General features: G+C 43.0%; 4 protein-coding genes and 1 non-coding gene across 5 annotated transcripts; 3 read left to right on the forward strand and 2 right to left on the reverse strand.

Moving 5' to 3' along the window:
* Positions 1-6,554: 6,554 nt before the first annotated feature.
* LOC125508049 (ubiquitin-related modifier 1 homolog) lies at positions 6,555-9,965 on the forward strand. Its single transcript, XM_048672610.2, has 5 exons — positions 6,555-6,907; positions 7,594-7,883; positions 7,975-8,053; positions 8,155-8,237; positions 9,577-9,965. Exons 2-5 carry the CDS (start codon positions 7,861-7,863, stop codon positions 9,692-9,694), a joined length of 303 nt encoding a protein of 100 aa, XP_048528567.1. The 5' UTR covers positions 6,555-6,907; positions 7,594-7,860; the 3' UTR covers positions 9,695-9,965.
* A 976-nt stretch (positions 9,966-10,941) lies between these two features.
* TRNAA-CGC (transfer RNA alanine (anticodon CGC)) lies at positions 10,942-11,014 on the forward strand. The gene has a single exon. It is a non-coding gene; the product is annotated as a tRNA-Ala (tRNA).
* A 486-nt stretch (positions 11,015-11,500) lies between these two features.
* On the reverse strand, positions 11,501-12,426 carry LOC125555723 (osmotin-like protein). Its single transcript, XM_048718583.2, has one exon. It carries the CDS (start codon positions 12,356-12,358, stop codon positions 11,651-11,653), a length of 708 nt encoding a protein of 235 aa, XP_048574540.2. The 5' UTR covers positions 12,359-12,426; the 3' UTR covers positions 11,501-11,650.
* Positions 12,427-14,953: 2,527 nt separating this feature from the next.
* On the reverse strand, positions 14,954-17,884 carry LOC125508048 (uncharacterized). Its single transcript, XM_087525640.1, has 3 exons — positions 17,729-17,884; positions 15,323-16,173; positions 14,954-15,220 (listed from the first exon to the last, which is right to left on the reverse strand). Exons 1-3 carry the CDS (start codon positions 17,745-17,747, stop codon positions 15,113-15,115), a joined length of 978 nt encoding a protein of 325 aa, XP_087381766.1. The 5' UTR covers positions 17,748-17,884; the 3' UTR covers positions 14,954-15,112.
* A 2,550-nt stretch (positions 17,885-20,434) lies between these two features.
* LOC147970503 (uncharacterized) lies at positions 20,435-23,665 on the forward strand. Its single transcript, XM_087525641.1, has 3 exons — positions 20,435-22,287; positions 22,390-22,533; positions 23,017-23,665. Exons 1-3 carry the CDS (start codon positions 22,192-22,194, stop codon positions 23,209-23,211), a joined length of 435 nt encoding a protein of 144 aa, XP_087381767.1. The 5' UTR covers positions 20,435-22,191; the 3' UTR covers positions 23,212-23,665.
* The last annotated feature ends 602 nt before the right edge of the window (positions 23,666-24,267 follow it).

The following is a 24,267-nucleotide window of genomic DNA, read 5'->3' on the forward strand; positions in this document are numbered from 1 at the left end:
GTGGGGCGGCGGTGGCGAGCCAGTAGGATGGCGACACGTGGAGGCGTCGGGGGAGGAACCGGACGTGTCCGTCGGTGCCGATCTTGTCCGGCGGCGCGTGAGGGAATTTTTAGGGTTTCGGGGGGAGAGGAAGATCCGGATTTCGGGGGGAGTTTAAATAGGCATGGAGGGAGCTAGGAGAGTCCAAATGAGGTGCGATTTTTGGCCACGTGATCGTGATCGAACGCTCTAGATGATGGAGCAGAGTTAGGTGGGTTTTGGGCCAAATTGGAGGAGTGTTGGGCTGCAACACACACGAGGCCTTTTCGGTCCCTCGGTTAACCGTTGGAGTATCAAACGAAGTCCAAATGATACGGAACTTGACAGGCGGTCTACCGGTAGTAAACCAAGGCCGCTTGGCAAGTCTCGGTCCATTCCGGAAATTTTTAATCCCCACACACAAAAGAAAGCTAGAAATGACCACCGAAGGAGAACGAAGCGCCGGAATGCAAAACGGACAACGGGGAAAATGCTCGAATGCATGAGACGAACACGTATGCAAATGCAATGCACATGATGACATGATATGAGAAGCATGACAACGACAACAACACACGGAGACAAAACCCGAACCCGAGGAAATAAATATAACTTAGCGCCGGAAACGGCAAGAGTTGGAGTACACATTGGGAAAGTTACATCCGGGGTGTTACAGGCGCGTGCCGGGTTGGACCGCGTAACGCAACTTCCTTTGTAATGGAGGTTGCTAGGTCTGCTCACCGGCCGCCCTCGCAACGTGCAGGTGTGCAATGGGCGATGGGCCCAGACCCCTGCGTGCATAGGATTTAGACTGGCGTGCTGACCTCTCTGTTTTGCTTAGGTAGGGTTGCGACGTGTTGATCTTCCGAGGCCGATCATGACCCAGGAAAGTGTGTCCGGCCAAAGGGGATCGAGCGTGTTGGGAAATGTGGTGCACCCCTGCAGGGAAGTTTATCTATCCGAATAGTCATGTCCCTCGATAAAAGGACGATCCGGAGTTGTACCTTGACCTTATGACAACTAGAATTGGATACTTAATAAAACATACCCTTTCAAGTGCTAGATACAACCCGGTGATCGTTCTCTAATAGGGCGACGAGGAGAGGATCGCCGGGTAGGATTATGCTATGCGATGATACTTGGTGAACTTACCATCTACTCTCTTCTACATGCTTCAAGATGGAGGCGGCCAGAAGCATAGTCTTCGATAGGACTAGCTATCCCCCTCTTATTCTGGCATTCTGCAGTTCAGTCCACAAATAGTACCCATTCCATTGATACCAATGCATATGTAGTGTAGATCCTTACTTGCGAGTACTTTGGATGAGTACTCACGGTTGCTTTTTTCCCTCTTTTCCCCCTTTCCGTTCTTCTCAGTTGTCGCAACTAGATGCTGGAGCCCAGGAGTCAGACGCCACCTTCGATGACTCCTACTACACCGAGGGTGCCTACTACGTGCAGGCCGCCGCCGACAACCAGGAGTAGTTTAGGAGGATCCCAGGCAGGAGGCATGCGCCTCTTTCGATCTGTATCCCAGTTTGTGCTAGCCATCTTATGGCAACTTGTTTAACTTATGTATGTACTCAGATATTGTTGCCTCCACTGACTCGTCTATGATCGAGCAATTGTATTCGAGCCCTCGAGGCCTCTGGCTTGTATTATGATGCTTGTATGACTTACTTATGTTTTTCTGAATTGTGTTGTGATATCTTCTCGTGAGTCTCTGATCTTGATCGTACACGTTTGCTTGCATGATTAGTGTATGATTGAATTGGGGGCGTCACAATGCCCCCACGCAATCATCATGTATTCATCTACGCTGCTGCAGCAGGATGAACCCCATGTATAATGCCCTCTTCCTCATCCCTCCACCATGCCATCGGGGATGGTTCTTCTCCACCAATATCTGTGTGCAGGACATGTAACTTTTTCTATGCTGTTTTTATGATATTATATTCCATATGCATGTGTGCAGATCGGTCAATAAGGGAAAACTCTTGGCCCTCGGTAAAACTCATCAGCCTGCCCCTCACAGATTTGTTCATTGCATTTTCCGCAATCCCGCTGTTCTCTATACGTGATGACGTGATGGATGCGTGCCTGGTGTTAATACCTGACCTGATGGATGCGTCCATGGTTATGATCAATGTGTTCGTGTTTCTGATCCATGCAATAGATGCAAGCTGTCGTGGCTGAACTAACTCCTCTCCATCTAATGTTGCAAGGGGCGAGCCGAGAGCACAAGGCGCACGGCAGCACTGCCTTTCTCCCCCTCCCTGCTATCTCTCTTAGGACTGACATGTCCCCTCTCTTCTACATAAAATAGATGGCAACTAGGAGTGCCTGTTAGTTAAACATAGTAGTGTATTTTCTATGCTCGCTATAGAACGAGAAGGTTCCTAATTGAAAAGGTTGGGATTTCATCATACGTGCTTATGATTTCTTCTCTGTCTACTATAGGGATTCTCTCTTCTGTGTGAATGGGCATGGATGGCGCATGGGTGCGCTGGGGACGCAAGCTACCGACGAGGCCGCAACAACAGCTACTTGGATGTACGGGGCGTTCTCTTTTGGAGAGAAGCCGAGGGATTAACTAGCCCCTAATTAATTATCTAACTAGGTGATTAATCTTTTAATTGATGTAGATGGATTCTCTTAAAACTTCTTAGAGAAGGGGGTGTACTGTAAATAGCAACTAATGTATTCTGTTGTAGTACAATTCTTTTTATTCCAAGCTTGCTAGATTGCCTTAGATGCTTGACCAAATGCCTCGACTACTTAACATCTTTCTTCGGAAATAAGATTTCTCCCTTCCCTGCAAACATTTGAATCATATGTAATCACTTATCCATGTTTTATTTTTCATCTCTCATATTTTGAGTCGAGCTACTCTTTTTTTCGAAACAGGCTTTCGCCCCGCTTCAAGAAGAAGAGTAGCTACTCTTCTTCGCTATATGAACATTGACCCAACTACGAATTTCCGCAGCAACGCGTGGGGGAGTTATCTAGTTATCTGAATACTTGAGCCACTCTTGAAGTTTACACTAAGCAGAACCGAGTACAAGACACGTTTTACTCTAGATAGACTCTGTGCCACCCACGCCACCACCATAGTCCCCTGCAGGTTACAACTATGGTAATTAAGGTTTCCTGTGGATGTGGCCACACTAAGGGTTCTCAGGGATGAAGGCCAGTACTGTCACCTCGAATTAGTTTCACTCTGGAATTACAAATGCTTGATTAACATTTTTCAAACACTAATAGTTGATTAATATTTTTAATGCATGGTCAACATTTATTTTTATACACATTTAATAATTTTCAAATGCTTGATTAACATTTTATAAATGCAAGATTAAAAATATTTAATACATGGTCAACATTTTTTCTATATACATTTAACATTTTTCAAATGTATGATTAACAATTTGCAAAGCCAAGTTTAACATTTTTTGAATACAATGCAAGATTAACTACTTTTTTAATACATGATCAACATTTTGTATACACATTTAACATTTTCAAATGCTTGATTAATATTTTTCAAATACACGTTAAATATTTTTGGAATAAATGTTCAATATGTTTTCTGTACATGGTAACATTTTTCAAATGGTTGATTGACATTTTGCAAAAGCTTGTTTAACAATTCTTTTCAAATGCTTGATTAACATTTTTTAAATACATGAGCAATTTTTCACACATAATTTATATATTTCTATACATTTAAGTTTTTTCAAAATCTTGGTTAGCATTTTTTTTTCAAATGTTTTATGTAAAATAATTTTTGTAGTGTAGTACATTTATTTAGAATATTTGAAAGTATAAATGAAAGAAAAAGGAGAAAAAACAAAAAGGTAAAAACAACAAAGAAACGAGGTCGTGGCCTCCCTCGCGCCTGAGCCGGCGCATGTGGGGCTTCCTTGACTCAAGGCTTCCCTGCGAAATCACTAATCAAGGATACACAGAAGGATGGGATGAGGACCTTCTAAGCCATATTTTTCTTCTTGTTGATGTTGAAAGAATTCTCAGAATTCCTCTTTCTCCATTGTTGGAAGACTTTGTGGCCTGGAATGGAACCAAATCACATATTTTTTCAGTCAGATCTGCATATTACATTGAGTGGGAGCACCAGTATGGCGCTAGAGTGAGAGGTGAAGCTGCTAGTACGGCAGGAACGAACCCTGTGTGGGACATCTTATGGAAGCTGCAAGTACCAAGCAAGGTTAAAAAATTTGTCTGGCGCGCCCTCCATGGCACTGTCCCGGGCATGTGTATCCTAAGCAACAGACACATAAAGGTTAACCCTCAGTGTCATGTTTGTAAGTCGGGGCCGGAGGACATTCGCCACCTGATCTTCACTTGTACACGTGCAAAAGAGGTGTGGGGAAAACTTGGTCTGTTAGAGGATATTAACTTGGCGCTTTGTGTGGATCGATCGGGCTCGGTGGTGTTAGAAGAACTGCTCACGAACCCGTTAAAGAAGTCCCCAGTCCTCGGTCAGCTAGGACTGCAGGAGACGATCGCCGTGCCAACTTGGTATATCTGGTACGAACGACGAGAAGCGGTGAAGGGGACTCATATAAAGAGCGCGGTACACACTGCTTTTGCTATCCAGGCGATTACTATCAATCATGAGAAACCGGCCAGTAGTGTTACCCACAGCAAGGTGGGAGAAACCTTCGCCGGGAAACTACAAACTCAACACTGATGCTTATTTTTTTGAGGATGGGAGTGGAGCAATCGCGGCTGTTCTTAGAAACTGCAAGGGTGAGGCATTATTGGTGTAGCTGAACCCTTCCAGAATGTGATGAATGCACAAACAGCGGAGGCTCTTGCTGTCAAACGAGGTCTCAAGATGCTATTTGATCGAGGCTGCTCTAGAGTTGTTGTGGAATCAGATTGCCTGGAGCTCGTTGAGGCGTTCAAGGGTGAGTCGGACATCTGGAGCTCCTACACGCCTATTCTGATCGATTGCTTTGATTTAGCATATGGAATTCCTTCGATTTCTTTCCAGCATTGCCCGCGGGAAGCCAACAATCTAGCACATTTTTTAGCTAGATATAGCTATGAGCAAGGTAGTAGTTTTGAGTGGGTGGATGAAGCACCAAACTTTTTGTTATCGCATGTACTATCTGATGTAACCTTGCCAACAGATGAATAAAGTGCCATGAGGCTTTCCCTTAAAAAAAAGGATACACGTGGCAAAGGTCACTCCCACCTTTCAGGTTATGACAAGTGGCGCACTGTCGCCACTTGTCGCAATATCACAGTTTTTTTTCTATATTCATTTATTCAAAACATTTTATCTTTTAAACCTTATGTCCAAATCACGAACCGTTTTCACAATTGGATTTGCCACATCGAAAACTTTAAAAATAGATCACATGTTAATAGGTTTTGACAAACCTTTTTCACAAAAAAAATCTAAGATAAAAACCCGAGCCGGAAGCATAAATCCCCCCCCCCCCTCTTTTTTCCCTTTTTGAGCGCCTTTCGCGGAAGCAAATCTATGCCTATCATGGAAGAAGAAAACATGTTATTTCATTTTTTCGTGAGGCACAATTATGCCACTCATGGAAGCAAACCTGTGCCTCTCACGAAAGAAAAAAAATACGTTTTTCCCTTTCCAAGACACAACTATGCCTTTCACAGGAGGAACACTGCGTCGCCATGAAAAGCAAATTTGTGCCTTTTTAGAATGAAAAAACACTTTTTTTTTCTCTTTCCGAGAGACACAACTCGAGGAAGCAAATATATGCCGTCACGAGAAGAAAAATTGTGCCTTATTTTTCGCGCAACTTTTTGAATTTTGTTTCGTTCAAAACCTAGGAAAACCCAAACAAAAACCGAAAAGCCAAAATAACCCGGAAAAAAAAATCCCATGTAAACCCTGAAAATGCATACAAAAAACAAAAAAATCGAGGGAGTGCACAGGACGCGACACGTGATGACGGCTGAGACCGCGCCAAGTGACGCACTCTCAACCCACTAAAAGTGACCCTCGAGAGGCTCTCGCAAGGGGTACCCCTTAGTTAGTTGCTCCGGCGAACTAACATGTGATTGGATGATTAGGAGCACAACGATATCCCAGCACATTAGGGTTTAAGCCCTTGACTTGACATAGATGCTTGTATTATTCCTGAATTTATTTCAGCTTTTCAGCGATGTTCGTTCAGTGGGAGGAGACGTTTCTATCGACCGCGAGGCGCTTGTGGTGACTTCATAAAATCTCAAGATGCTATGTCGGCTCAGTCTCTCAGAGGTGCTCGTCGGGGTAGAGTGTGCGTGCGTCCGTAGGGGCTTGTGTATGTGAGCAATTTCAATTGTACTATGTTAAAAAAAAAGTTAGTCGCTACCGCTTCCTTACGCTCGCTATAAGCGAGACAAAGATGCGGTCCGGAGCTACACCCCAGGCCCCCAGGGCCCAGGCCCTGGTGCGCCTTTTTCCTTATGGGCCACGGATTAGCCCATGACATAGCCAGGCGCCCACTCAACCACGAGAGCCCACGACTTCTCAGGAAAAAAAAAAGCCACGAGAGCTCACGACGGACGAATGACCTAGGCACCTAGCAGCAGTTGGCCCGCAAGCGAGGGACGGAGGGAGGGCGACCGCGACACCTGCCAGTGCGCCGCGCCGCGGGCTGCCGGCGACTGCCCCCACGCTCCTGCCAGGGACTGCTCCGCCCCCTGTCGCTCGACTTCCCCCCACCCCCGGGCCCCCAAGTTCCCAGACAGCCGGCAGTCCCCGCCTCCCGCCTCCCCGCTGCTCAGGACAACCGGTGCTGCTCTAGGCGGACGCCGCCGCAGCTCTACAGCCTCTACTCCGGCCTCTCCTCGACTCCCCGTCTCCCAGCGCAACCAGCAGTCCGTCCGTCCAAAGGACAGGGTAATTTTCTCAGATATATAATGCTACGATTTGTCAGCTATGAGACAATTCAAGATTTCAATACCTGCTCTGTTTCTTTGTGTTTAATTGAAACTTGAATCGACTATTCCCCTGATTCGAATTGTAGCAGAAACTCGAACCAACCAAGACTCCAAGAATCAATCTTTCAATGAGCATGTATCTATATATAGCCCCTGTCTATGTATGAAGAAAGTTAAATTGAAACTTGAACCAACCATTCAGTCATCTCACGTTGTAGCAGAAACTTGAACCAACTGTGCCTATATGCTATATGTATTGTTGATTTGTAACTGGAGCATTTTGATGTCAATTCATTTCATGTTGCAAAAATAGAAGATGAAGAGATATTTTTCATTGTCATCGGCAATGGAAGAGTCTACACCTGGGGTTTCAGTTTTATCATGTTTTATCTCTTTTGTTGGATCGTTAAGCACTGAGGTTAAATTCTAGAATTATTGAACAACTGAGATTTATTTTGTATGTTATCACATATGGTCTTTTTTTATATGTCATGATATGTTTTGGGGTAGTTATAAGTGCCAAAGTTATTACATGTTGAAAAAAATTGGGCCCGGGCTTTGCTTTAATCCTGGACCCGCCGCTGTACTAGATAATAATCTAATTTCTCTTGAAAAATAAAGCTACCCTAATCCCAAATCGAACAGGCACTCGAGCACGCCGCCGCCGCCCACACATCGTCATACGCCCCTCCTCCTCCACCGCCGAAGCCCTCCACTACAACACCGCTCTCCGCTGCCAACCACATCCTGCAATCTTGCACGCCTCCGACGCTTCAAACAACTTAACTACCGGCTGCCCTTTTCCGCAACCCTCTCCCCTTCCGCCTTTTTATCTTCACTCTTCTCTTGGCCTGATTCCAACAAGGAAATTTTAAAACCTAATCAATCTGCATCGCTTCTGATCCTTCAGCCATGCATCTCACTCTTGAATTCGGGTAATCCTTCTCTCTTTCATTCGATTGCTTTTCTCTTTGTGTTTATTAGTCTGCCATTTGTCGTTTTTACGAGGTTGATGTGATGTTTCAGGGGCGGTCTGGAGCTTCTCCTAGAGAAATCCACCAAGGTACACAAGGTGGATGTCCAGCCCAGGGACGGTGAAGACAAGGTGCTGCTTGATCAAATGCCTCAGGAGAGACTGCTTATCGTACTTTCAGTTTGGCACCTTATAACCTTACATTGTTGTGTCGAATTTTGGTACTTTTGTAGGCCACTATGAAGGGATTGCTCTCTTGGGTGAAGTCCAATTTGATCAAGGAGCGGCCAGAGATGTTCATCAAGGATGACTCTGTGTATGGTTTCTCTTCTTCTTTTTTCATTTGCTTGTGCAGACGACATGATGATTCAGTTAGTACTGTTGCACAAAGGTGCTGGAGCCTTTCCTTTTGGCAGAAGTGTCTGGAGACCTTGTTGACGTCCAGGATTTGTGCTATCAGCTTCTCTAGTTGATCACTTCAGCCTGGTGCCTATGTAATAACTAGTGTGAGTCAAGAAGCAGCACAAAGCCTTTTGTCCCAAGCAAGTTGGGGTAGGCTGGAGATGAAATCCAACAGAAAACCGTGAGAACTAATAACTAGTGTGAGTACTTCAAAAAAGAAATGGAAATGAATATATGCCGATAACTAGTGAGTACTTTCATTGGTGGAGATGGAGACTCTTAAGGCTCAGCTTATGGCTGATGACGAGTGTTGTGCTTAACTTAATTAATACAGTACTTTGCTGTGGAAGAATACTAGAATAGCCATGAAAGCAGAGAAATGTTTGTCAGCAAAAAATCTGAAATAGATAGAAATTGTTTGAGAAAGTGAGATTATCGTATTCCACTGTAATGCCTAACACAGCCTAAACCAGCCATGATATCTGGAACCGCAACTTGCACTGCATGTGGTGATTCTAGTTTGTAGGAGCCAAACCGTTGACACCGAAGCCATAATTTGGTGGAAGTTTTGATTCTTTAGGAGGTTTGCAGTGTTTTGGTTGCTCAAGTTTGGTAATACGTAGGAAGTGACCTAAGTTCAACCGGCAATAGCTATCACAAAAAAAAGGTCAAAAATCAAACCAATTGTTAAATTCCTGCTCATTACGAAAACACTATGGTGGTCGTTTTGGGCACAAACCAAACACACGCTGATTCAACTACTTCATGGCAGAAGCTTCAACCATTTCTATGGAGTTGAAAAATATCATGTCCTTTCTGTACTTTTTGATAACATGACTAAGCTATTTATCAATCTAATATTCACGAAAACTGAAACCTTTTTCAACGATGGCGTAGTTATTTTTACTTGCTAATGTTTTGGAAGGGCTATATAGGTTACTTCGACCACCGCTAAAGGGGTTACATGTTACTCCCTCCGTTCCTAAATATAAGGCTTTTTAGAGATTTCAATATGGACTACATACGGAACAAAATGAGTGAATCTACGCTCTAAAATACGTCTATATACACCCGTATATAGTTCATATTGAAATCTGTAAAAGGGATTATATTTAGAAATGGAGGGAGTACATCATCACTAAGGAAAATTGGGAATAGGTTGCTTAGTTATTTTTCTTATTGAACAGTGCGTGCTTTGTCGGTGTAATAGCCCGTTTAATTAGATTCACGGTTTGAAACCTTTATGCTTGCAGGAGGCCTGGGGTTCTTGTCCTTATAAATGACTGCGACTGGGAGTTGTGTGGAGGCCTTGATGCAGAGTTGGAAGATAAGGACGTGGTTGTCTTCATCTCCACACTGCACGGTGGTTAATTTTACTTCTACTGTAGGCTACCGATGGTATTGCGATCTGTGGAAAAGAAACTAAATGCACTGTAATTTTCAATGTCACTGTAACCTTCTCCTTGTTTCACTATCTAAGTGAAGGATCAACTGGTTATTATGGACCTACTCATTACTACTATAACCAGGATGCTCCTCCCCCTTTGTGATGGTTTTGGAACAGTTAAGGTACCTGAAGATGTGTAAAATACCATCAGTGGGAAAACTATTTGGACGATGAAACTGATTAGAAAATCTCATATGGGCAAACTGGGGGTACTGTAAAATGGGCAGTACCATTATATTGTCCATCGCAATAGCAAGTTCAGTGCAGTAGTGTGTTTGATACCATCATTATAAGATCTAGGATTCAAGTCGAAATCAATGTTTGCAGTTCGTTACTAAATTACGAATCTTATCTTTCCTCTTACTTATTTTGCCATTGCATTGCATTCCACAACTCTTGAAGATTCTTGAGCAAAGTTTGGTGATGTATGTAAATATCGCTTGAAATTCAGATGAGTGATGCCTATTAATTCAGAGATGAGATTCAGAGCCATGGTCTGTACTGGTCATCCTGTTTCTCAGTTAAATTGGACGATTCTATTTTTCTGCAGAAGTATGTTTTCCATGTTTGTGTCAGTTACGAATATCATGCCAAATTTCGAAGATCAGGATAAGATTTCTGGATGTATCCTTTCATAGAGAAAAAGACTCGCTAGTTCCCTCTGTCCAACAGTATGTGTAAACCTATGTCGGTTGTGTGATACAAATAAATATGATCTGTTTAAGCGCTTGTCAATTGTATCGATTCCGTATCAGATAATCCACATATAATTGGGAAATTGTTGATTTTGAAAGTTGTGTAGGTGTTGTATTTCTGGTCGAAAGGAGTACGGCACTCTGCATTTTTTTCGTCTCGAAATACTAGTATGAAGTGGTCAAACATGCAAAGCACAGGTGGTTAGAACCGCAATAAGGAGCATGATTCAGGCAATCATTTTCTGGAGCAGGAGTCCAGGATAAGTAAAGCGCATCGAGCACCTGAAGCTACTGCTTTACTAAGATGATTCTCATGAAATGCAAATGAGGATCAATTTGGTCAATATCACGAAGAATAATGAAAGATCGTCTATACCCACACACGAATGGAACGCGTTGCTCTTTTCCTCTGCAGCGGCCTTTCAGGGCACATTCCTATTCTTATTAAAATATAAAATATAATTTAAATGCAGAACGGGGACGTAGCTCATATGGTAGAGCGCTCGCTTCGCATGCGAGAGGCACGGGGTTCGATTCCCCGCGTCTCCAGTTACACATTTTTTTGAAAAATTTCTATAGTCACAGTTTTGTTTTTTGGGGAAGAGAAGAAGATATCACATAGGAGTATTTTTTTGAGACAAAGAAATCACATTTGTGAACTTCAAAAAAAAAAATCACATTTGTTTTGTCGATCTTAGCAGTGGGCCTGCTGATTAAGCCACCCATCGCGAGGTTGTAGTAGGCCCAGATTTTCGTTGCCATGCCAGCCCAGCATTTCATTACCGTGCAGCCCCCGTGGAGAACGAGCGAACGGACCATGCTTCTCTTTAACTCGATTTTTTTTTCACGCCTCTCTCTCGTTTTTCTTTCTTCCTTTCTTCTGCGGGGCGTCTGTCTTGTTGTACTCGACTCGTTATTCTCAAAGAAAAAAGAAAAACGTATTTCACTCCACATAGTAGCTCGAACGCTCACAAGTGTACAACGGTGGAGCGCAGCGCTACTTGTCCACAAACATGCACGCGAAGAACGGGTGTGTACGATAATAACGGATCATTGACGATTCCATTACGACGATATCATATGCATCTCAGGGGCACACGTCCGGGCGGCACACATGATACGTGCCATCCTTATTTTCACTACACCTTATACGTGTCTCAACATCACTCGTTAATGGCCGGCTACCTAGTTCTCGGCGACGACAACATCCGGATGTGCGGCCGCGTCGGCGTCGACGTCGACCATTGCTGGCTGGCAGAAGACGACCTTGAGCTCGCCGGGCGCGTAGCAGTGCTGCTCCACGGGCTCCCTGTCGACCGGCGTCGTTCGCGTCAGCGGGCACCGCTGCTTGAAGTACCCGGGCGGCCCATTGCACGCGACGACGCGGCCGCCCGCGCCCACCACGCGCTGCGCCGGCGGGCACCCGGCGTTGAGGTCCGCCGCGCACCCCAGGGCCGGGCACGGCCCGTCGCCGCCGATGACCTGCGGGCTCACCACCACCGGGACGTTGAACCCGCCCACCAGGCTCACGCTGTACACCGCCAGGTCCGGCCGCGGCGCGCCCTCGGCCGAGTGCACGGTCAGCTGCACCACGCCCGCGGGCCGCTTGCTCCCCGTCTCGCACCGCGGCGGGGGCGCGCAGCCGGTGCGCGCCACCAACTGCCCGGACCAGAAGGTCGCCGGGAAGGGGAAGGAGACGAGCCCGTGGCCGTTGCCCTCGAGGCGGATGTCGTTGCCGCAGATGGAGGGGAAGCCCGTGTTCGGGGTCACCAGCGGCCACACGGGGTACGGGCACAGGTTGTGCAGGGTCAGCGTGGTGCCCGCCGCCGGTGCCGCCAGGAAGGCGGCGGCCAGCAGGGCGCCGATCACGAGGCGCTCGCCCATGCCAGCCATAGTCTCTGCGCTACTTGTTTCTTGGCTTTTGCACTGCAGGGCGCTACTTTGACGTTCAACGGACGTGCAGGCTAGCTTGTTTATATAGGCGACGTCGTCTGACTCGTCTCGTCGTGAGTGCTGAAGTTGGTCGGCGTTACTTAGCTTTGATGCCTACTGTTCTGTTCCTAAACGAGAAAGCAAAGTGAGTCCACCCACCGCTAATTTCAAAACAGAGGCACCGCACCGTGTCTTTTCATATTGCTCCCGGTTTGCTACCATTAAGCACCTGATCGAACGAACAAGCACACGGTTGAATGCCAAACTCACGGGAAAAGAATGCATCGGTTCAATTCACCAAGCCTGTCACTTTATCAGCCAGTTGTTTTTGCAGTGAATTTCTGAAACAAAACTCACAATGCTAGTACTGTTCATTCCACTAATCTATCTGAGAGGACTTGTGCGGTTGATTTGGTTGGCATCGGACTCACTGAGTGGAATTGCTTCATTCTGTCCATGAGTTCATAACTGCTGAGAGGCTTCAGTTGCGTACATGCGATGCAGTGTTCCTATTTGCAGTAGCATGACCCGGTGCGAGCTGTCGTATGTGTAATAGAATCACGCAGCTGTTACGCTGCAAGGAAAGAAGAGCCTGAATCACGGTGAGTGGCTTCCATTCTGGAGAATGCGTGCTTCCTTGCCGAGAAGATACATTATCTTCTTCTTCCTGGCGGTTACATTAGCTTCTTTCGGAAGTGGCGTACTGGCGTTCATCACTAACCAAAAATGCAATGGCGTACGAGCCCGGTGCATCTCTGGGCATTGTCAAGTGGACAGTGGATTATTCAGAACTACTACCATATTCTGTACTTTCCCCCTTGGTTCTTTGTTCAAGGTAGAAATTTCAGGAACATGCAATGAATCGATATTAAGTTGGTAGATAAGACAGTTCCATGCCTTATGATGAATATTAATGCATCCTAACAGCATGCATGTGTTAGAAATAATTACTGAGATTATTCAACTGCTAATCAGATCGTACCTAATATGCATGAATACAATTTGATCTGATGCGGAAATTAGGAGCAGTAGATTGATTATACCTCCGTTTGGTGATGCCATCTCGGGTCTAGAGAGGACGAAGAACTCAACAACGTCTCCGGCACCTCGCCGGAGTAATGGAAAGTCTTCACGTCAATGAGCCGTGCTCTCTTGATTGGAAAAGGAGTGATTTTCGGAGTAGACGATGGCTAATGCGATGGACTGATGCGTATGTGCAAGTCTGCTCCTTATATAATGCGTTGGCTTTGACCGTGGGACCTTAACCATATTAGCGTTAATTCAGCCCCCCCCCCCCCCCCAAATCACGGGCTCGATTTGTTAATTGCCATTTAATTGATATTAATCCCGAAATTGATTAATGGGCCCATATTAACTTGTGGTAATTAACATTTTGACCATTTGATCACATTATAATTGTAACATTCTCCCACTTGATCGAATGGTTAATCATCATTAGTCCATGTCTCGACAAAATACCATACCAAGGTAATGTATTCATAGTAATCGAATAGTTATTACTAGAACCCCATTATCTATAGCACAATACTCCATCTTGACACGGATAATTATTCATGGTTGGGAGTTTGTATATGCATGCAGGCATACTCCCTACTTATGGTCCTAGTAGTTTGTTTCTTTATTAATCATCATGTGCACTTGTTTAGCGAGACGAACTTTTTTATTGTCCAGATCAAAATTTGAGATCTCATTTATATAATTATCGTGACAATTAGAGGCCTTGAGTTATACTTATGCTAGCAAAATTAGTGGTAAGCCTTTAGTTAGGGGATCAGCTATCATGCACTTAGTACATATATGCTGAATTTTAATATTTGGTCTTCGACAATATATTTCACAACATGATACTCACTTAATTGTTGCTACTAGTGAACTAATGTGTGGATTACTTATCGCACAAAAATATTAGTTATGTAGTGTACCAGTATAAGTCCAGATAAAATTGTTAAGCCACAAGGCTTGCCTGGTTGTATCACAACATAGCTAAAATTCAAAATTGCATTGTCGTCAACTTAGATAGTAGGCTTAGTAGTGGAAAACTAATTTTATATGTATCGTACCATAAAGTACATAACGTGATGTACTAGATCCCACTCATCTTAGCATAAAATGTAATTCCCTTCTTATTTCCTCTATGAAACCAACAACTTTAGTTTTCCATTGCCCTTTTGTATATAGCTCCCACTGGTGCAAACATTCTATAAAGATTAAGAGTGTTTGACAGTGGTGAACAACATCGGGTAACAAATATTGAAAACGTTGTTCTTCTAGAACATGGGCTGATGCAAATAATTAGCGACGAAGGTAATAAAAGAGTAATATAACCAATAGGGAATGGAACTCATTTTGGCGTATTAATTCCAAATCCTAAGTACCGTAAAGAACTCATTTATTAGTTTTCTTTACTTATTTACTTTAATATAACCAATAGTGTGGCCTAAATCAGGTAAGGCAAGTAGATGAAGGTGTCTCTTAATGAGAGTATTTAATTCTCCCCTTCGAAATATGGCTTAAATAATAGTGTCATCATTTCGATGAGCACTCATAATATGCATCAAGGATTCACCCATCATGACAACTCTTAATAACACAATATTTGTTCGCAAAATAACAAATCCATCATATCATAGAGAAACAAAATAAGGTCCCTCATGCTAGGAACATAAGAGTATTATTAAGACGGAGGATGAACAATCACCAATACTTAAGGAGAAATACTAATCCTTGTTCATCAGTCTCCTTGCCACTTGGAAATCTAAGGCTTTGATCCATCTTTTTCAGTGTCCTCACGAAATGGAATCCCTGAAATGAGTTCGAAATGTGCAAGTGGCACTTGAGTCAACTCATCTTTATTTAGGGGAAAATAAATAAATTATTCCGAAACTTAGGAAATTTATTCATTACCCTTAGCAACCATGCCTTAAAGCCATCACATTCTTTCATGACATGCCCATCTTCCTTGCAGAAACGACACTTAGGACCCTTAGGCTCTGTAGCGATGTCCTTGGTGCCAGAGTTCCCTAGCTTGCTTGCATCAATATTAGAGAAGTTCATCTTCTTCTTAGTTTTCCCGTCACCCTGAGACTTTCTTTTCCCTAAGTTTATGGAAGTAAGATGAGCATAATCTATCCTTTCAACCTTAAGCCGCTCTTCTTCTTGAACGCACATAGATGTGAGCTCACTCATGGTCCACTTCTCCTTCTGAGTATTATAATTAATCTTGAAGGGACCATACTCCATAGGGAGAGAAGTCATAATGAAGTGAACCAGAAAGCCCTCAGAAATCTCCATGTCCATGCCCTTTAATTTTGCGGCCATATCATTCATAGTCATGATATGTTCTCTCACGCCGCTTTTACCATCATACTTAGTGGTGAGCATTTTCATGATCAACGTACTAGCGTAGACTTTTGTTGAGCCTTTAAATTGCTCCTCCACCGACGCTAGATAAGTCTTAGCACATTCAGAATCAGGGATTGCTCCCCTGATCCCAAGAGTAATTGTGCTTTTCATGATCATGATAGACAAGCGATTGGAGCGCTCCCACTTCTCCTTATTAGCCTCATAAACCTTAGTTCTCTCAGCAAGGTTTTCATCATCAAAGGACAAAGGAACTGGAGCTTTTTCCCTAAGTGCATAATCAAGGTCCATGACACCAAGGTTAATCAAAATCTGCTCCTTCCAGGTAGGAAAGTTAGTCCCATTGAGGTGCTCAATTGAGTTCAGGAGCCCAGAAATAACTGATGGGTTCAAAGCTGAATAAAACATAAATAACATGGATATCAAAAATACGAATTATGAAAATATCCATATATAAGGAAACTTAATGCATGATATTAATCCTACGTTGGTCTGATTAATAACATGTCAAATTTAATAGAATCCTTATTCGCAACACCGTTGGGCAGTAACGAAAAGGAACAAAATGAAATATCTTTATTGGGAAATTAATTCTAGAAATCATGATCATAATCAACTTTTGTTAGAATATAATCATGTGTTATACAAATTAATTATTGTGATTATCCCAAGATATGTAGTAGCCTTAGATAAAAGGTCGGAAAATAATCATGACCACATACAACGTTGGTCAGTATGTAACCATGCAGTACTAAATTAATCATCACAATTATCGTGAGAATATACAGCGGTGTTAAACCAAAATTTCTCGTTGGTTTCATTCTAATTCAACACTGATGCTCATAAATAATTTCTGAATGCACACACTAAAAACAATCAACCGTGCATTTAATCAGCATATTTAATTATAACAAAAGAATAAACATTGGCTGGTTAAATGGCAGCGTAACTTGTGCAGCGGAGGAGACGTCAGTGTAGCCCATGAATCATGCACTGCTGCCTAACTAAAGCAGTAGCAATTAACTAATGACCAACAGCAAACAGAACTAATTCATGTGCAACCTATCAAAAGTACAGCAGCGCACATGCTAAGGAAGTAATTGTATGAAGCAGCATCCAGGAGGGGAAAAAGTATTCATAAAATATACTGAATCATACAAATAACTAAACACCCACCTACTGTTTCATAAGTAATAAACAGAATTCAAAAAGGCTCTGCACTAAATGAGTTGCGCATACTAGTACAGGGTTACTGGGCTATACTAGTCAACTTTGTCATTTCGCTGCCTACTGCCATCGCCAAGTCGTTAACAGAAATTATGCCCCGTGCGGCCCAGTTATATGCAAAGCCCATGACATACGCATAATACTGAATCCCTAACCGAGTTAGCTTTCCTACAGCGCCGCCGCTACTCGCAGGAGAAAACAGGATCTGATAAGCGGCACTTAAGGGAGTGAGTTATCCATGCGGGAACGGCACTGATGCGCCGGGGTTCGGCGCTAAGGCATCGCGCGCGCGGCGGCGGCGGGAGCTCCACCCCGAGGTGCGCTGCTGCGGGAGCACCGATCTTAGGCGCGCGGCGGCGGCGGGGCCTGAGGTGCGCAGCGGCTCCTGATGCGTGACGGCGCGAGCACGACCTGATGTGCTCAACGACAGCAGCACCACCCTGAGGCACACAGCGGCAGGAGCACCACCCACCACCCTGAGGTGCGCTGGCGATGCCTAAATGCACGATTTTCAGGCAAGTTGACAAGATCAATTCGTTTGCTCAGTAGGATTAGTCTACTGCGGAATATCAAATCGGTTCATGTAATTAGATCCAACCGGCCTCTGATACCAAATGTTAGAAATAATTACTGAGATTATTCAACTGCTAATCGGATCGTACCTAATATGCATTTACACAATTTGATCTGATGCGGAAATTAGGAGCAGTAGATTGATTATACCTCTGTTTGGTGATGCCATCTCGGGTCTAGAGAGGACGAAGAACTCAACAACGTCTCCGGCACCTCGCCGGAGTAATGGAAAGTCTTCACATCAATGAACCGTGCTCTCCTGATTGGAAAAAGGAATGATTTTCGGAGTAGACGATGGCTAATGCGATGGACTGATGCGTATGTGCAAGTCTGCTCCTTATATAATGGGTTGACTTTGACCGTGGGACCTTAACCATATTAGCGTTAATTCAGCCCCCCAATCACGGGCCCGATTTGTTAATTACAATTTAATTGGTATTAATCCCGAAATCGATTAATGGGCCCATTTAACTTGTGGTAATTAACATTTTGACCATTTGATCACATTATAATTGTAACAGCATGATGCTTCATAGATGAATTCATCTTAAAGTTGGATATAAAATTCCCTTTGAACATGGCTGAACGACACTGAACTTGTACACATAATTAATTTGTCTTGTTCAAATACAGCTCAAAGCTAAGAGAACAATTCATTGGTCTATATCTATCTCTACTGCTTAAAAAGAATGTAAAGTTTCATCTTTCACTTTTTTTTTCTTACCATCCATTCGTCAAAGTTCATTTTAATTTACTTACTGAATTTCCATCTACGATAATCAATCACTTTAATTTACTTACTTTCTGAACCAAGTTCACTTTTATTCAATTTTACTTTAATTTACTTATTGAATTTCTCATCAAACTATAAGGTAAATCACGAACAGGATTTGGCAAAAGAAATATTTACACAATCACATTAATATGGACTGATAAATCAAAAGCTAACATAATAGAATATTTTTATCCTGTTGCAATGTCAGTATATTTATGTCCCGTTGCAATGTACGAATATAGTGACCAAAAACACTAAAAGCAATTACAACAAGGGAAGCAACCCATCTATTCTGGAGATTACAAGGAAAGGAGAGCCTGAATCACGGTGAGTGGCTTCTGTTTTGGAGATTGCGTGCTTCCTTGTCGAGCAGATTCATTATCTTCTTCTTCCAGGCGGTTACATTAGCTTCTTTCGGAAGTGGCGTACTAGCGTTCTCACTAACCAAAAATAAAATGGAGTGCATGTTGCATATCTGAGTATGTCAAGTGAACAATGGATTAGTCAGAACCACCATATTATTTCATAATATCATGTTGATCATATTCGTTGCTTTCGCTCTTGGTTCTTTGCTCAAGGGTAAAAATTTTAGGAACATACAATTAATCAATATTGAGTTGGTATAAGACAGTTCCATGGCTTACGACGATTATTAGTGCATCCTAACAGAATGCATGATGCTTCATAGTTGAGTTCATCTTAAAGTTGGAAGCAAAATTCCCCTTTAAAAATGGCTGAAGGACACGGATATTGTACACATAATTAATTTGTTTAGTTCAAATACAGTAATAAGAAGCCAAGTCATTATCTATATCTGTGACAGCAAGAAAAACACCGAAAGCAATTGCGAAGAAGGAAGCAACCCGTCTATAATAGTATATCAATAAATGGCAACCAATTCCACAAAAGATAATAGTTTGGAGGCCCAAACAGATCGCCACGAACTATATAATGCATGGTACCAATTCTAAGAGCAACTCTTGCATCCGGTCAAAAAAAAAGAGAAATTCTCGCAGAGTTGCCATATTATTTGTAGTCACAACAATGCATATGTGATCCATATGCATTTGGAGACTAGCCGGACGACGCGTAAACTCAGAGTCGCCATCAATTATTATTTTTCTCGTTCAAACACTTCGATTGCCTTCAAATTTAAACATTTAACACATCAAGAAAACATGCACATAAGTTTTAGAAAGTTGCATAAATGAAAGCATTAACCGGCAATATGTACAGATCACATGTTGTCAGCATGTGCACCATCAACTTCTCCGACATGTGCATTGTCCCCTCGTCTAAGGTCCCTACACCGTATGATCGGCATTCACATTTTCTTCCAAAATTCTCACGCCTATGGATCCGTAGAGTTCGCATCCAACATGATGAAACGATTCCCCTGAGTCGTTTAATTGTCGCCCAACGCACTTGAATTTCGAGCCGTGCCTCCATCTCTTCCTGACGTTTGCCTGCTCTCTTGCATAGCATCTCATCTCACTCTCTTATCTTGGATCTTCTTTAGTTCTTCTCCTCCATCTCCATCTTTTATTGCTCCCTCTCTCTATATACTCATTCCTTATCCTCAGCAACACATCAATGTTTTTCTTTCATCGCCTCCACCTCTCCATCTGTCTTTAACTCCTCATTTCCTCTCTCACTCTTGTCGGGCTGACCTGCTAGACGTCGGAGTGGGACTTCTAGGCACCCTTTCCTCTCCATCACCATCATCATCTTCATCGTCGTCCATCTCCGAAGAGGAATGGTTGCACTTCTAATTTTTCTGGACAGCTGCCATCATTCTTCTTCTTGAAGCATGCACATCCTCTCAATGGTCGAGTGTCCCGCTATAGTTGACTCTGGTTCAAAGAAGACATTCGCCTCTATTAGGGAGGCCCACTAGAAGCAATGAAGATGTATGCCCCGATGGCTTCAACATGGCAATGGGTACCCATTGCCCGCGAACCCGACGGGTAAAAACCCTATTAGGATAAGGACTTTGGAAAAATAATTACCCATCGGTTTATAAATGAGAAATAAATATACCCATCGTGAAGTCGGGTACAGGTAAGGGAAGGAAATACCATACCCACGTACCCGCATACCCATATCCTTATTCATTCTAACAAGTAGGCCCCTTATGTCATTCACTAAAAAAATGAAAACCCTAGCGCCGATTTACTAGGATTCGGCGCTTTGAGATGTCAAGGCTCATGAAGTGGAGAGAAGATGAAAGCTAATCAAGTTGCTTTGGACCATTTGGTGTTATTTTGGAGATGTTGAAGTGGCTTTTAGATGTTGAACCTATTTTTGGTCTCAAACTTATATGTTTGAGTGGCTTTTAGATGTTGAACCAATTAGTCATTTGAGTGTTGAATCTATTTGTGGTCTTGAACTTATATGTTTGTTGAACTTATTTGTGTCTCGAACTTTAAGTGGCTAAAATGACTGTGTGAGTGCGCGCGCTGAAATGCTGAAATTTATGTTCAAATGATGAAATGCGACATGTTTATGTGCTCAAATGATGAAACATATGTGTTGAAATGCTGAAATGTTGTTTATATGTGCTGAAATGCTAAAATATATATGTTTAAATGCTGAAATATATGTGCTGAAATGTGGTATATATGTGCTGAAATACTAAATATACATGCTGAAACATTGAAATGTTGTGTTTTACATACTGAAATGTTAAAACTATACATGGCAAAATGTGAATCAAAAGATGATCGAGATGGGTATCACTCCGTTCTTGTTAACTTAATACACTATATGCCTGCTGGATAGTGGTTGATGTGTGGAGTAATAGTAGTAGATGCTGGCAGAAGTCGGTCTACTTGTCTCGGACATGATGCCTATATACATGATCATTGTCTTGGATATCATCATAACTATGCGCTTTTCTATAAATTGCTCAACAATAATTTGTTTACCCAACATATGCTTTCTTTAAAGAGAGAAGCCTCTATTGAAAATTATGGCCCTCAGATCTATCTTTTATCATATTATTTTCAGATCTACAAAATCAAGAACACAAAAATACCTTGCTGCAATTTATTTACTTTTATTTTATTTTGCATTTTTACTTACCTTTTATATCTATCACTATCATATCTTATCCTTGCAAGTACCGTGAAGGGATTGACAACCCCTTTATCGCGTTGGGTGCAAGTATTTGTTTGTTTGCGCAGGTGTAATTATTGGAGACTTGTGTGTTCCTCCTACTAGATTGATACCTTGGTTCTTAACTGGGGGAAATACTTATCTTTATTTTGCTGCATCACCCTTTCCTCTTCAAGGAAAAAATCAACGCTAGCTAAAGAAGTAGCACCCCACCACCGCCATCAGCCACCGGAATTAGTCCCGTGGTGTCCTCCGGCGGCGACTAAGGGAGAAGAGGGTGAAGTGGGTGGCCTGACAGCTAGGGTTTGGAGCACCATCCGAGTCGCCCAAGACGGGGGCGACATGGAGGCACCGCTCCTATGTGGCAACGTCAAACCCCACCCATGTCCTGCGTTGCCCATGGAGTAAATTGCTAAAAACCACTACATTTGTGGCTAGTGTACAGCAAAACTACTATTTTTTTGCCAAAAATCATGAAAGACCGCAACTTCCATGGCAAGTAAATAACAAAATGCACTAAACAGGCTCTGAGCCACGACTAAGTGAAAATCTGACATTTTGGGCCCACTTGTCGAAACCACGTGGCCAGGGAAAACGGCCGAGGCCAGGCAGCCGTTACCACTGCTCGTTAAGTCTTCGTCGCAGGCCGGAGGGCATTTCATCCAACCGCTCTCCCCTCTGCCCGTTCCCCTCCCTCTCGCACCGCAGCTGCCGCCATCCGATGCCACGACGGGCTTTGCACTACCGACGGAAGGGAGACACGATGTCTTGGGATAATCTGCCAATGTCATCTAACAATGAATCTATGACAAGTCAGGTTAGCATATGCTCCTTTGAACCAAATCTAGGGTTAGGGTTCTAGGGATAAAGGGGAATTTCTGTTCCCGATCAAAATTGAAGTCGTTTTGCTTATGTTTAGCCACCTACGACCATGGAGTGCACGAAATGGAGCACCCTAGCTCCGAATCATGTTGCTCATTGTGAGCATCGAGCCCCGTGTGAAGAGTTGGTGGCATTTGAATCCACTGATAGCGGCAGGAGGTTTCTAGGCTGTGCGAAGAAGGTAAGTGAGCAGTGCAATTAGTTGTTTTAGTGATTTTCTGATGCTCTGCAATTAGGATGTTAAAAGTACAATGCTCCAGCCATAATTCTTGATATAACAATAGTACCAAATGCATAAGTAGCCGATGGAGTGTATGAGTTGTTAGTTTTTTATGCTCTGGCCATTAGTCTTGATATGAAAGTATTTGTCTATGTCCATAACTCTTCTCTATAAGTATTTTGGCTCTATATTGTTTATCAGTAGTAGCCAATGCAGTCTTCTTTTTGCTTTTATTTATCATTATTGTTGCTGTATATTTTTATCAGTAATGTTGCTCTATATTTTTATATGTCTGATATTACAACAATAGTATTTTAGCTCTATATTATATTTGTACAAGTAGAACATTAGAAGAATTAAATAGGTTAAGTGGTTTTATATTGTTTTTAGTAAATTGGTTCTATATTGGTTTGAATGTTATTTTCTTTTTTCACACATTCATAGGATGGACCCAAGTGCAACTATGTGGAGTGGATTGACCCTAAGTGGCCAATCCCATTGAAGCAATACATCTGGACTATGTATGAGGAGGAGGTGACGATGAGGTTGAGACGGAACATAGTTAATGCCAAAGAAGTCTGCAAGGTCCTACAAAATAAGAGGAAGATGGAAAATAACCTGAGGTTTTTTAAAAGTTGACTTTGCCAAAACGGTGGCTGACAAGGAGCATGCAATTACCCAGTTAGGCAATGCACCACTAGCTCTTTGTGACCTGAAGGAAGATCTTGAGAAAAAGAACTTGGCTGACAAAGCAGACACTAACATCCATCAGGTGCTAAGGGCCAAAGCAGAGAAAGAGAGAGACCAAGAGAAGCAAGAGAAGGTGAAGCTGGTGCAGGAGATGGACCGGATCAAGCATGAGAGGGACATGTTGTTGGAGGAGAGGGAGAACTTCAAGCAAGAGAAAAGGCACCTAGAGTATACCATGGGTGCTCTGTTCAAAGAGAAGGAGGCCACCAAGGAGAAGATCGGGAAGATCAAGGAGATAGTTGATGAATGATTTAATGTTGTTGTAGTACTATCTGCTATTTGTAGCATTAAAATTGGAAGACATTTGTACTGAAATTGTGATTGTGCTGAATTTAATTGTGTTACTGGATTATGCTATTAATGTGCCTTATTTGTGTTTGATGTATTTGTGCCTTATTTGTGTTTGATGAAAGTGCCATATTCTATCATATGAGATCTGTCGTGAATAGTTGAATTATGCCACGCAAAATGTTTCTTTAGGCAAGGCTCATAAGGTTGATATGGTTGGGTTGTTGTCGAAGGGTCGACGATCCCTATTTTGGGTTTGGTAGGTTGGGTTGTTGTCGAGGGGTCGATGACCCCTATGTTGGGGTAGGGTAGGTTGGGTTGCTGTCGAGGGGTCGACGATCCCTATTTTGGGTTTGGTAGGTTGGGTTTTGTCGAGGGGTCGATGACCCTTATGTTGGGGTAGGGTAGGTTGGGTTGTTGTGGAAGGGTCAACGATCCCTATTTTTGGTTTGGTAGGTTGGGTTGTTGTCGAGGGGTCGATGTACCCTATGTTGGGGTAGGGTAGGTTGGGTTGTTGTCAAAGGGTCGGCTATCCCTATTTTTAGTTTGGTAGGTGGTTGTTGTCGAGGGGCGATGACCCCTATGTTGGGGTAGGGTAGGTTGGGTTGTTGTCGAAGGGTCGACGATCCCTATTTTTGGTTTGGTAGGTTGGGTTGT

Source organism: Triticum urartu, chromosome 5A, assembly GCF_056163025.1.
Source record: "Triticum urartu cultivar PI428250 chromosome 5A, HENAU_Tu73, whole genome shotgun sequence".
In the NCBI taxonomy this organism is placed as follows: domain Eukaryota; kingdom Viridiplantae; phylum Streptophyta; class Magnoliopsida; order Poales; family Poaceae; genus Triticum; species Triticum urartu.